General features: G+C 44.4%; 1 protein-coding gene across 2 annotated transcripts in view; it reads left to right on the forward strand.

The window, feature by feature from the left end:
* ARHGAP10 (Rho GTPase activating protein 10) overlaps window positions 1–10,918 on the forward strand; it is a 2,208,119-nt gene extending 2,197,201 nt beyond the window's left edge. For both annotated transcript variants that reach the window (XM_069631250.1, XM_069631251.1), the window contains one exon: window positions 10,174–10,918. In XM_069631250.1, coding sequence (XP_069487351.1) covers window positions 10,174–10,262 — 89 coding nt within the window. In that variant the 3' untranslated portion in view covers window positions 10,263–10,918. The remainder of the gene's footprint in view (window positions 1–10,173) is intronic.
* Window positions 10,919–13,183: the final 2,265 nt, after the last annotated feature.

Genomic DNA, 13,183 nt, shown 5'->3' on the forward strand with positions numbered 1-13,183 from the left:
CCGTTGCTTGCTGAAGGGTTAGAGGTGGATCCGGTGTACAGGGACGTTGGTTTTTTGAGCCCCCTTTGGTCCTCTTGCGTGAGCGGCACGGGCTGTCTGCAGCAATGGAGAGTACCCAGGGGGCATCCAGCGCCTCTGGTGCGCAGTATTCAATGCCTAGTTCCTCGTCCGCCAGTGTGTTTCTACAGGTGGAGGGGTTATCACCCAAGTGCTTAGCCACGTTCTTGTGTGGCAGGCCTGTTCTACTTTCAACCACAGGCTTGGCCTTAAATCTATCTATGGATAATGTCTTGGTGTGACTGTGATTCACAGCATGCAACAGGAAGGTAGACAGTCAGTGACAACCGCTGTGCACCGTGTTTCGATAGTGCACGCTCCGAGGCTAGTCCACACGCCTCAAGGAAGTCTGCTTTCCCAGTACTGGCTCAAAATAGCCAAAAGGTGCCCACAGGTGGGCTCACCAATCGAGTAATAGAGGGCGATGTAGGGGCCAAGCAGGCAGATGACTGTAGAGCTCGAGATGAGCAGTGCATATACTTATAGCTCCCTGACATGCAGGCGTGGGTAATGCAGGTGCCTTTAGGGTTGTTGGGGGCGCCCAACGGTTCAGCTAATGATCTGGGGGCCAATATCACTGGTGTGGGGTGGGAGCGCGTGTCCTCTTAATAATATTGCACATCACGCGATGAGCTCACCTTCAGTGGGGGTGCCTCCAACGAGGTGCCGTATGCTGAACCGTTATAATCGGAGGCTCCCACGAGGCACTTCACCTCCACTGTTCCGTGGGACAAATACCCGGGCCATCCACAAGGGGAACCACCGTGTGTCAAGCAAGGGCTGAGCGTATCATGCACCCGATGATCCAGGCCATGTGCATCATCTATCATCCGCCCCAGACGGGCCGCGGCTGCCGTTTCTCTCTCCCTGCGTCCTCCGGCCCAGTCGTCTGACGGCTGCGTCTGCAGCCCTGCCGCGAGCGACAGCACACCAGGCGCTGGCCGCCTCTGCAGTGCTTGGCCCACCGCACCCCTCTCCTCTGAGTACCAGGGGCCCGCCTGACATGAGGTCCAGGATCTCAGCAGGATGTGGGATCCGGCCCAGGCAGGTCATCCCTCGTGGTCTGCGCTCGAGAGGTGCTGTAACTGCAGCAGCCCGTCCCATTTCACAGCAGGCTTGTAGGAGGGTCGGGATGGGATCGATGGACTGCCAGTATCGCCTGTAATGCTCCAAACAAAGTCTTGGCCGTGTAGGCAACTTGCGTTTCTAACAAAAAGTAAGGTACGTTTTGCCCGAATTGCGGAGGAGGTGCAGAGGAGGCAACCTTCAGTATGGCATGGCTAGTGGAACCCACCAGAGGAGTTTCAGACTTAGGTTCAACGACAAAAGACCCAGAAGCACAGGTTGCAGACTTGGAGCCAATTTATGTATGTCAAGTATGGTGGGGCCCTTGAAGGACTGCAAACTGAGCCCACTGCCCTTGAGAAGAGGACCAGCAATGCATTGAAGATCAGTGGTCCCTGAGATGGTGAACAAGATCAATGGATGCTGCTGATGAATGCCAGGAGTCACGGGTTTAGGAATCAGGGCTGGCATCCAAATTTATTTATTTATTTATTATTATTTTTGTAGTGCCGGTTCCGAATGCAGGAGATAGCTGGGCGACAAACTGTCAATGACATTGGATGGCCTTATTCAGGTGACCCATGGCGGTGATGGCATGGCAGCAGGGGCTGGAAATCACAATAGTAACCATTTAATGAAGGTCACAGGGTGCTCAGTTGAAATAAAGGGCCCCTGGAGAGGACATCGGATGGTTTCACAAGGATGTGTCTCTGTGGAGGCCAATACCAGGATCTGCCAAGGAGGAGGGAAAACTTTTGAGCAGCAGCAAAAATGGCTCTCTGGTCCCGCGCCTTCAGGTGGATCAAGAATTTGTACAGCAGAGTCCTCTTGGTTTCTCCGCTATAGCAGGAACAGGTCCAGTAGTGCACTGAAGAAATGGCTCTGGGTCTCCCTACTTAAACATCCTCATCAGGCATCGCCTTACGTAGCCTTCCAATTGGTATCTGTTCACAAGTCAATGTTTTAGCAATCATGCAATCAGTACGCTTGCAGAATTTGGCGCATGGCGACAACTTTAATTTATTAATACAATTAAACTACTGTATATAAAACCAACAAATAACGTCACCTGGACACATTTTGGAAACTGTTAACATAGCCAGGGGAACCAGACAGGGATGGCTTCTGTGCTCATTGTTTCATTGGCCCTAGAACTGCTGTCTGCTGCAATATAATACTGCATGTAGACGGGCAAGACATTTTTATTGTTGCATGCACATGCTGGTACTTTGACACATACTGAACTGGCAAAGTCCATCGAGGAACATGGATGCCTTCTCTGTTTTTTCTAGCTACCAGAAGAAGTGGTTCAGTTGCGAGGCTCTTCTGATCTCCTGGGAGACCACCAAGACTGATATTTAGGGTTATCGTTTTGGTGAACAACTAGTCGAGTTTATGAATTTAATGAAATTTGATTTATTTCAATTAAGAACTATAAATACGTTTGGGAGCTATCACATTAGAGAATACTTATTTGGAGCTTTTGTAAAAATTATGTAAAATATATATAAACGTGTTATTTATTAAATAAATGTTTCAGCTATATCACAGGGGGACTTGCCAAAGAAAAAGGTCTACTCACCCTGGCTTCTAGTATTAGACATAAAGGAAGCCATTCTGGACCTCATTAACAGTTTGGCAATAGGGGTAAAACATGTGGTATTTGAAACACTGCATGTTTTATTGCTCTGCCAAATGTTGGAGTTCACATTCTGAAACGCCCCAATTCTACCTGCTTTTGTCTGGATGTTGTTACCACCATAAAAAAGCCATACAAGATGGGATATTGCTGTATGGAGTGATATGGCATTTCCCCATGGTGTCATATTGTACATTAAAATGGGGAATGCATGAATCCAAATCATGCAGTCCCTTCCTGTTAACACATGCTTACTGCATGCGGTAATGGTATGAGTTTGCGATCTACATCACAATGGAGCATGCATCTGCCTGCCTGATGGGATCAAAAGAGCCTGGAGCATGTCCTTTCCCTCTTGCTTGTTATGACTTTGAGGTGGGAGGTGCTTCTTTGGGTAGAATCACCTTCCTTGAATCCTAGCTGCACCAGGCCCTAGTCGGCCTGCATCAAGGTACCTGCTTTGTTACTGTTGAATGGATATGAATGGAATATTGAACTAGATGGGTCTTCACGTTACCAGCGTAATAGTGGAAGCATGAAGGTGATGAGCCAATCTATTGCCAAAGTGATTAGCTTGCAGTAGGAAGCAGTCCCTGCAGCCGTGGGCCCTCCAATGCTTGAGAACCACTACCCCCTGGGTACAATGCAGTGTCCCCTGGCACTGCTCTACCTGGTAGAGAGGAGGGTAGCTCTGCTGAGAGGCGTATGTTAAAGGTATTTGTGTTTTACTTTTTTGGAGCTTTACTTGCATTTATTCAACACAATCTGCAACTGTGATTTTGGTTGTCTTTAACTTATCTGCCTCAGGGCCTTTCCCATCAGTTTCCCACCTATCAGGAAAGTAGAACTATGTGTTATGCGACTTATTGTTTGTATCATGGATCAATAACTGATTAGGTTTCGGGGAGACTGGTTGCGGAGCTGCTCTCAGGCCCTTATTCAACAGATGGTAAATTTTGTATAGAAATTATTTATTTTAATTTAAAAAAATGTTTTCAGTTTACATTTAAACTTTTTACGCATAATTTACTTACTAAATCATTTCATTACACAATACTTAAAAATTCATATTACAAAACAATGTACTTAAATTCATAAATGATCCAATTAGACTTTGTACAATGCACAGTGGGTTTATGTATTACTGTACCAAAATTCTCACGACACCTGCTTAATCCCAGATGGCCCGCCATTCTTCCTCCCCCCTGTTTTACAATCGATTTTATCTTCAGAAAGATAATATCTAACAGTTTACCTAAAGCCAATATCGGTGCTTGATTAGAAGTGGTCATATGCCTATTGCATAGTAAAGATGTTACAACTTGCTCAGTAGAGTTCCGATAAGAGCAAAGCAACCTGATCCTATCATCCCCAAAACCGCATATTTCAACACCAAGTGAAACAATGATTCCATGTCCGGGTCACCACAGGTCCTGCAACCACACAGGGTCCTCGGCAACTGCAATTTGGGACCAATTACCTCCATTGTTGGGAGTGCATTAATCCGGAAATTGAAGTATAAATCCCTGCACTTTTGGGATGGAAATTTCAAAATTAACTTCTTGGAGTGGACTTTGGGATATAGACAAATTGCGTGTCCCTGTACAATTCTAATCTTTCCAGATCCATCAGATCTGTGGTCTTATCCCATTGGCGGATTTTATTTTTATTAACATAGTCAGAATCAGATTCTTTTATCAATGTCATCTCATATATCATTCAGAGTCGATAGAATTTCTTCAGGAAACAACCCGAATTCTGCATGTTTATTAGAAGTTTGTATACATAGAATCTCAAACTAGCCACTTCTGCAGTTTTTAAGGTATACAACAAAGACAAGCTATGCTTCATGTACTGAGCCCACCATGTTATCCCTAGCTCCAGACGAATTGCACTAATTGGCACTGATCTCGGAAGACCTCCATATTTTGCCATCTAAGAATCTACCATTTGTTAAATGCGATTAGTTCACTACCATATAACAACATAGCTATCATTTTTAGCTTGTACAGCTCAATTAAGGGCGCTAAGGAAAATTTACTAAATTTAGACCTTAGAACCTTCATGAGAGAAATACACGCTAGGACCTTTTCAGTCATTTTCTCTTTGATTTGCATTGAAACATCTTGAGGAGATTGGAAAGCCTAGATATCTTATAGTATCAACCCTAGCAACTGGTAAATCATTTAATTGGCAGGTAAGCGACTTTACCTTACGTTTTTTTGTAAAGGTCATTATAAATGATTTCACAGGATTGATTCTCAGATTGTTTTTCTGAAAATATCTTTCGACTCCTCCCAAGGAACATTGTAGGTCAGTCTGAGTATAATCTATCAATATGAGGTCATCTGCATATGCCAGAATATTTAGCCTCAGATCCTTCCATTTCGGGGAATAGCTTTCCCACTCCAAACTCTCTGGCCAAAGATCTGCAAGGTAGAGGTTGAATATTGTGGGGGCTAAAACGCACCGATGACAAACAACTTTGGCAGTCGTGATAGTACTCGATTGATCCCCCTGATTGTACAGTCTCACCTTCACTGAATTTCCAGAATATAACAACTGAATCATTTGTAGGAGACCCCTGTCAATCTTCCAATTTCTTCCCCCATAATTTATTAATATCAATATTGTTGAACACTCCTACAAGATCGATGACCGCTATGTACAGGGATTTCACAAACTGTCCGTCAATGTCTGTGGCACAGGCACATAAAGTTAATGCACTTGTAATAGTCCAACCCCTTTTCGAAAGCCTATTTGCAGCAGACTTAGTATTCTATTTTAGTTAGCCCATGCTGTTAAATCCCTATGGACTAACTTTGCCAAATTCTTTGCAGCAGAATCTTTCAGGGAAATAGGACGGTAATGTTCGGGTCTGGCCCAATCTCCTCTCGTATAGATGGGGGAACTATCAGGGCAGTCTTTCAGGAATTAGGGCAGTCCGCTCCTGCAGCAATCTGAGAAAACAGCCTGAATAATATGTCCGCCTACAAGACCGGGTGTTCGTTATATATAGAAATTATTTGTCTTGCAGTGTGTTAACTAAGCTCTGCAGCATTTAATGTTAAAGGTATTTATATTGCGCACCGTCACCAACGGAGTTGGTCCCCAGGCGCTCTGGCGGATCTGTAAACAAGAAGGGGTGGGGTGGGTTAGTTGGGAGAAGAGGCAGTAGGAGAGTGAGAGAGGTGGTGTGCAGTTGGTTGCTTCAGCTTGGTATGCACTGTGCGCTGTGCTTTGGTAGAAGTATTGGACGGGGGCGAGACCACATGTGCAGTTGCTGCTGTTTGTGTTGTTAGTTGGTTGTTGATGCAGTGTGGTCAAGTGCGTCCAGTTTTCTAGGGGAGAGTAGGTTGTGTGATTTTTCGGGTGAGCTAGGTATACAGAGATTTGAAGGTGGGGTTAGTGGGGTGATAATCCAGGTTTTGGCACATGTTGTTCGGTTTAAAATATATTACTAACAGTGGAATTAGTTGCTACTATCCTTTCTTGACAATCTGACTGTTGCAGGTTTTAGCGCGACACACTCCCTGTTGTATTCTAATGAGCGAAGTATAATGTGATTGGTGTGTCTATTCCTCTCCTTCGGTATCGAAGCAGGGGTTGGGTGGCCCCTTTCCCTACTATCTATGTGAATTGGTCTGCTGGAATTTTGTGTGTGGTAAAGGCAAGGATACTATGGATGAGTCATCTAAGTGCTTCCGTCTCGGTCTGTCTTTGTATTCAGTCTTCACTGTCCTCCTCTTGTGGGTATCTCTCATTATGTCGTATGGTATGTCGTGGAGTGCGTTCCTTAGATTTTGTTTGTATTCGATAGCTTGTTGGGAGCTGGGGATCGGTGTCTTCATTCATTGTTGTTTTAGTGGTGTGTGTGTGTTCTTGTTTCTTTACAAAAAGAAAAAAGTCAGAGTATTTCCTGTGTGTGTTCTAGTCACTGTACTCCTTTAAATATTTAGGGTTTCCTGGGCTTGGCCCCAATCATTGAGGTGGTGGCACTCAACCTGAGGTGGTATACCTTTGGATGCCATGTACCATCACCCTCCATCTCTCACCATCTCTTCTAGATAGAGCCCCCTGGGTTTTCCAAGTGGCATCCATGTGAAAAGAGGATACTAATACTTTTGTGGATCCAAATTGTCCACCTTTGATTTTATTAATGCTACATAGTGTCTCTGTTTTTTTAAGGAAGAGGTCTCGTGTTTTCAGAAGTTTAAAAATGTTTTTTTTGTCAAATTGCAACTTTTCTCACATAGCTTGGAATAATTTACACAGGCCCACTATGGACAGATGCCCAACACATTTTTCTCAGTATTTTTATCTTAATGTATTTAGTAATTATGAAAGGTAACATCTAATAAATTAATCCCTGGTATTGCTATAAAATAGGGGGTTGTCTTCTATCTGCCAAGATAAAGTCAGGTGTATTCTCTTGTAGCACCAACTAAACTCAAATCCCCTAACACAGCTGAATTGTAGAGGGCCTGCCTAGTATTGGCTTCTCAAATTTAACAGATTTTTATTTTTTCAAAAGCGCACTAACACCCCGGGGGCATCGAGGCGCTGTTGCAAGAAAGTGTCTTAGTTCCAGGACAAAAGATTTACTCATGTTTACAGAGAGCCTAAAGCCTAACAGAGTGAGATGGAACTAGTACATAGGTGGTTGTATGTTACATAACATTAGTAGTGCAGGTTACAAAGCAGTGTGTTATGTATGTCATACATTTGCAGTGTAGGTTACAAAGCATGGAGAAAAGTGGCATACAGCACTGGGAAAGCAGCGAGGCTAGTCGGGCCCCGTTTATACAAACATCAGAGTTTTGATGGCTTTCTGGAAGGCTATGTGCGAATCAATGCTTCTAATGTGCGGTGGTAGGGCGTTCCAGTGGGTCGCGGCCATGATAGGGAAGCTAGAGCCTCCTGCGCGGGTTCTCAGGGTCTTTGGAATGGTGATTCTGTTAGTGTATGCGGTTCTGGTAGATCTGTCTGTGGTAGGTTTGGCAATTCTCTGTGATAGGTACAGGGAGGAAGTGTTGTGGATACATTTATGCATGAGGGCGAGAGTTTTGAAAATGATGCGTTCATTGATTGGGAGCCAATGGACTAATTTCCTGGTTTCTGAAATGTAGTCCCTTTTGAATATGCCGATGGCGGTCAAGAGGGCATTGTTTTAGATAGTCTGGAGTTTTCTGATTTTTTTTAGCTGAGGTGCATGCTAGGAAGGCGTTGCAATAATCAAGCCGAGACCCTATTTTTGCTCTTGCTATGGTGAGGCAGTTCGGCTCTGGCAGAAAGGGTCTAGCTGCATTGAGCAATTTAGAGTGGTATGCCACAGCAGACGCTATGGCGTTAACCTGTCTGATCATCGAGAGGTTGGAGTCTAGGTATACCTCCCAGGGTTTTGACCGCCTGGGAGTCGGGGATTTGAGTGTTGTCGATTGCGAAAGAGCTGTACTGTACGTAGAGTTTTTTTAGGGTTGCAGGTGATCCATTGAGTAGTAGCTCAGTTGTTTCTCCGCTAAGGCACAGCCTGTTTTCTGCCATCCAGGTTTGAATTGTGGAGTAAATGGAGTTCAGGGTTTCCATGTCAGACTAATAGTCGCCGGTGAGGGGGATGAGGACCTGCGTGTCATCAGCATAATTCGTATATGTGATGCCTAGCGCTTCCAGGAAGTTGAAATTGGCCTTATGAACAGGTTGTGAAGGGTGGGTGACATGCAAGAGCCCTGTGGAACTCTGCATTTGATAAGATTCGGGCCGGCGCAAGCTTGGTCCGAGAAGACTTTCATAACTCTTTCTTGGAGAAAGGATGTAATCCAAGCTCTGGCGTTAGGGGAAAAATTAGCAGAGGAGGATAGATGGTGGCACAGAGGTTCTTGTGGTCCACCAAATCAAAAGCTGCCGATAGGTCGAGGAGCAGAAGGAGGGCTGGTTTGCCTGCGTCCCTGAAATCATCAATTTGGTTTTTGAGGTCTAATAGTGCAGAGCTTGTCCCACTGTCAAATGACAACTGTAATTTTTGCCAGAGATTGAGAAGGTTTTTTATTAGCACACCCAATCTTAGAATAGCTGGTGTAGCACATCTTGGGAGCAGTGTCTTTTTTTGTCTACATTACATTTGCAAATGGATGTTTTTTTTTCTGAAGCAAAACCGCATAATTCTATTGAAGCATAGATTTCTTATCTGTGGTCACTTTGATTTATTATTAATCTACTTTTTCTAGAACTTTGAATCCTAATCACTGTTGCCTGTTTTGATATGGTCTATCTTTTTAATAGTCAGTTAAAATGCAGAGAAAGCACCATATAACTTTACAAGTCTTCCTCTGTTTGGGAGTGTGCACACTAGGTGTCCTATCACGAAAACATCTGTATAAGCAAATGTTTTTATATTGTCATTTCTAGTGTTATGGGCCAGATGTCCTTGTTAGCTTCTAGTTGTAGAAACCGATAGGAAAGGCGAGTGGTATGACTGCCTGTTTTGATGTTTTAAGAAAAGTAACTCCGAAATCCCCCACTAATATTGACTCTTGCCAGTGGTATATTGTTGAACAGTTTAACCCAATCATCATTCTTTTTCCCATCCAATCCTCCCCACGACTGACTTCCAGAATGTGACAGTCATACATTCAGCTCAACTGAGGGATCTCCCTGAAAATTAAAAATGCAGGTGAAGATGGTATGCTGCTCACTATCTTCCCCACCCATTTCAACTGTCCTTCTATCCATCCTCTTTCCTCTTTTATCATGTATCTTTAAGCCAGTATGCAGTTTACGGCCACTCGCTACACAGATAGTGCCCCAGAGTTAATGCTTGATATATCTACACCACCCGTGTAAGATATTATGTGTGCCTTTCCAAGACTTGTTCCTGGGAAGCACTGCAGTAGTGTACAGCTGCAATTTCCTTGGACAGTTAACAGTTCACATTCTCTATTGCTATAATTATGTGGTTTTAATGGGCGCAGACATGTCTTTTGTTCTTTGTATTGTGTCAAAAAGATACTACAGGTTTGTTTAAATAGAAAATGTTGCTGGCTAGTTGTATCAGCTGTTAATCCTCCAATTTAACCGACCTGATTTCTTTCCTCTGACCTGATGAGATTGGCAGAGGGGAGTGTGCACTAAGGTTGAGTTTGTTTGTTGTCGATGCCGCAGGTTTGTCTTGTTGTAGTTAAAAAAAACACACTGCTCTTTTTTGGCTTCAGTTACAGTGTTCAATGGAAGGTGAGAAGCTCTTTAAACCTCTAACGTGAATTCATATCTTTGTATGCCACTGTTCGCACTTGTCGGTCTGTTCAGAGGGATGGAGGATATGATGAAGGACACACTGATTGTGGAATTTGGAATGGATAAGATTTGCATTTCAGAGTGTTCTCCCCTCACCATCTCTTCCCATTTTTGTCTTGTAGTACATTTTTCGAGAGAACCCGGTTGGCTGGAAGGAAGTCTCAATGGCAAGAGAGGACTTATTCCACAAAACTATGTCCAGTGGCTATAGTGCAATGTGTTTAATGTCCAGAAGGTGTACATGGTATCCATGGATTTTAGCTGCAGTCACTCTTCTTTTTTTCGTGATTGCTTTTATCAACTAATAGCGGATGTTGAGAAGATGACACTCATCGAAGCAAGGACACACAATGTTGCCAAATTCAAATGATTTAGACTTGAAGTCAAAATGAATTCTTAGTTATGCTTGAGGGACTGATTGACAATTTGTTTGTCTTTTCCTATTGGAGTATGACAGGAGAGGCAGATTGTTTTCAATGCGTGCACATTCACACACATACACAAAATACACTGCCATTTTAATGAGTTTATCAGCAAAATATATATTTATACCGAGTTTTATGTACTGTCATGTTATTATCAAGCAATTTTGTGGTTTTGAAAAGGTTAGCATGCCCCTCTGTGGAAGACTTGCAGAAGATCTATTTTTTAAAGGCACTAGGTAAATCCTTAGAGAGGGGCAAATTAATACATTTTTAAGTGTGATGTATTTATGTAATCATTTTGTGGCATTGTTCTTTATAGTTTACAAAGATGGGGCACACAAACATTTATTTTAGGTGTTACACCATACCACTCCGCACAATTTTAAATATTTTGATTTGCCACAAAAATACACTGTATATGAAATAAAAGTTTTATTTGCAATTACATTGTTCTGCCTCGTGATGTAAGAGTTGGTAGTAGCCAATTCTATTTTTGTTTATTTTCTTACAAGTTTTGTTACCTAAAAAAACACAATGTATTGTTTGACATTTTGCATTTTAAAACATTTAAGGAATTAGTGAGCATTTTCTGCGTCCAAGGCTTGTCAAATAGACCCACCTAAAGGTATGGTGCAAGAAGAGAAGAGAAAGGATATATACAGTTTCTAGTGCTTTCACTTTGTGTATTTTTGTTGTACTTAAGCAATATGTATCTTTATGTGGGTCTTTACCTCTTGTTAAAGGCCTGGTGCCTAAATTACAGCCTTCTCGCAGGCACCAGCTCAGTAACCTACCCACTAAAGTCTGCGTGGTGCTTGTTGCAATTAGTACCCGGGACACGTGGCAAGGCCTGTAATTGTCACGGGGTGCTAATAAAGGGAGCTGAGGGAGTGACAAGGTATGAAATACACCAAAGGAGGGTAGCCGTAGGAATATGAAATTGAAGAAAGACAAGTAAGATCTGGGCCAGAATAGAGGAAAGGTTGCAGAGGGTTGAGGCTGTGTAAGAGGCAAGGATGGTGCCAGGCAGGAAGAGGAGGAGGAAGTGTGGGGAGAGGGGTGGGGCAGAGTGAGGAACGGCAGCAGAGAGAGACTGGGTAAATGAAGGCAGCAGGGGGGCTGTGGAGAGCAGGTGTGGGGAGCAAGGTCTTTGCGAGCCTAATCGGATAAGGCCTGCCTCTAAACACATTGGGAATGACAAACACTGATACCTGGTTACTAAGTATCAGTGTGTCTCCTGATGACCTACTAATCTGTGCTCATTGTGTACTTGTTGTCTGTGAAAGCATGGTGATAGTGTCTGTGTGGTCTCGCCTCCCTAAAGCAACCTCCTTGCTCCCACAACCCATGCCTAGGTTGTGTATTTCCCACCAGTTTTCTCTCTCCCTATAAGCACTTCCCCAGAGCCCCCAGCTACTCCTATACACACTTGTACTTGCATATGAGTAGTTTTAAATCTGCTGAGGTGAGTAGTAGACAAATTATCAACAAGCGGCCACCCAGTCCAAAGCATGAAGGGAAGGTGTCTGAGTAAGAAATTAAAAATAATGGTCCAACCAGGGATTTTTAAAAGCTTACAGAGAGATAAAGAAAGATATATGGCCTCATTACGAGTTCACCGTTCCGGATTTAACGTTGCAGGTAAAACCATACCGGCACCGTATACTGGACGGGCTAATTCCAACCTACGATCCCGGAAACACCATCATCTCGAAGCCAGCCCGCTGCGACAACGCACCCTGGAATTGCGTTGGCGGAAACAGCGCAACGATAACCGACGCACCCCCAGCCACTGGCAATGCGTAACACTGTGCCCATTACGAGAAGCACAGACACGGAAACACTGCCATGAAGATGGTGTTAAACAGTGGCAGGTGAGCGAAATCAGGCCACAGGTGCACAAAATGATGCCAGCTGCACCACTTAGGCAACTGGGAGCCTACAAAAGGGCCACACCCACACCCGAGGCCATCTCCAGACACAACAATGCTGGCAGCCGCAGTAGCAGCATTTGGGTTAGTTAACCTACAGGCTGCAGTGCACATTGTGGCAGCAGTGGGTCAGAGGAGGAAGAGGAGGAGGCGGCGCAGGCAACTAATTGCAAATCCGGTACCCATCCCAAACATAAATGTGCAGCTGCCACAACCCCGCAGGCAGCCTGCAATACCCTGCATCAAGGCCTCACCCTGGAACCTGACCCCAGGGCAGATCCACACATTATACCGCCTTGACCGTCCATCGTCACCCTGATTGAGGAGGACATCAGCAGCCGCATTGGCGTCCGGACTGCATTCCCCCCCGCTGAAGGTTTTCTCAGTACTGCATTTCCTAGGAACTGTAACATATCAGCACACTGTTGGTGAGCTGCACGGGCTGTCACAACCCTGTTTTTCTAGAATACATGACCAGGTACTGGAGGCGCGGCTGACCCATGCGGCAGAGTACATTGCCCTACCCCGTACCCCTGGCCAGGTCATTGCCACCAAGTTGGCCTTCCATGCCATTGCAGGCATGCCGAATTGCATAGGTGTATTAGACTGCACCCACGTCGAGTTGACAGTTCCACATGCTATGGAGGCGGTGTACCGCAATTGGAAACAATTCCGCTCAATGAATGTCCAGATGGTATGCGACGCTGGACAAGTGATCACCCATTGCTGTGCACGTTTCCCTGGGTCAACACATGACTCCATGGTCTTGCAGAATT

Source organism: Ambystoma mexicanum, chromosome 6q, assembly GCF_040938575.1.
Source record: "Ambystoma mexicanum isolate Mex_15411 chromosome 6q, UKY_AmexF1_1, whole genome shotgun sequence".
Classification (NCBI taxonomy): Eukaryota; Metazoa; Chordata; class Amphibia; order Caudata; family Ambystomatidae; genus Ambystoma; species Ambystoma mexicanum.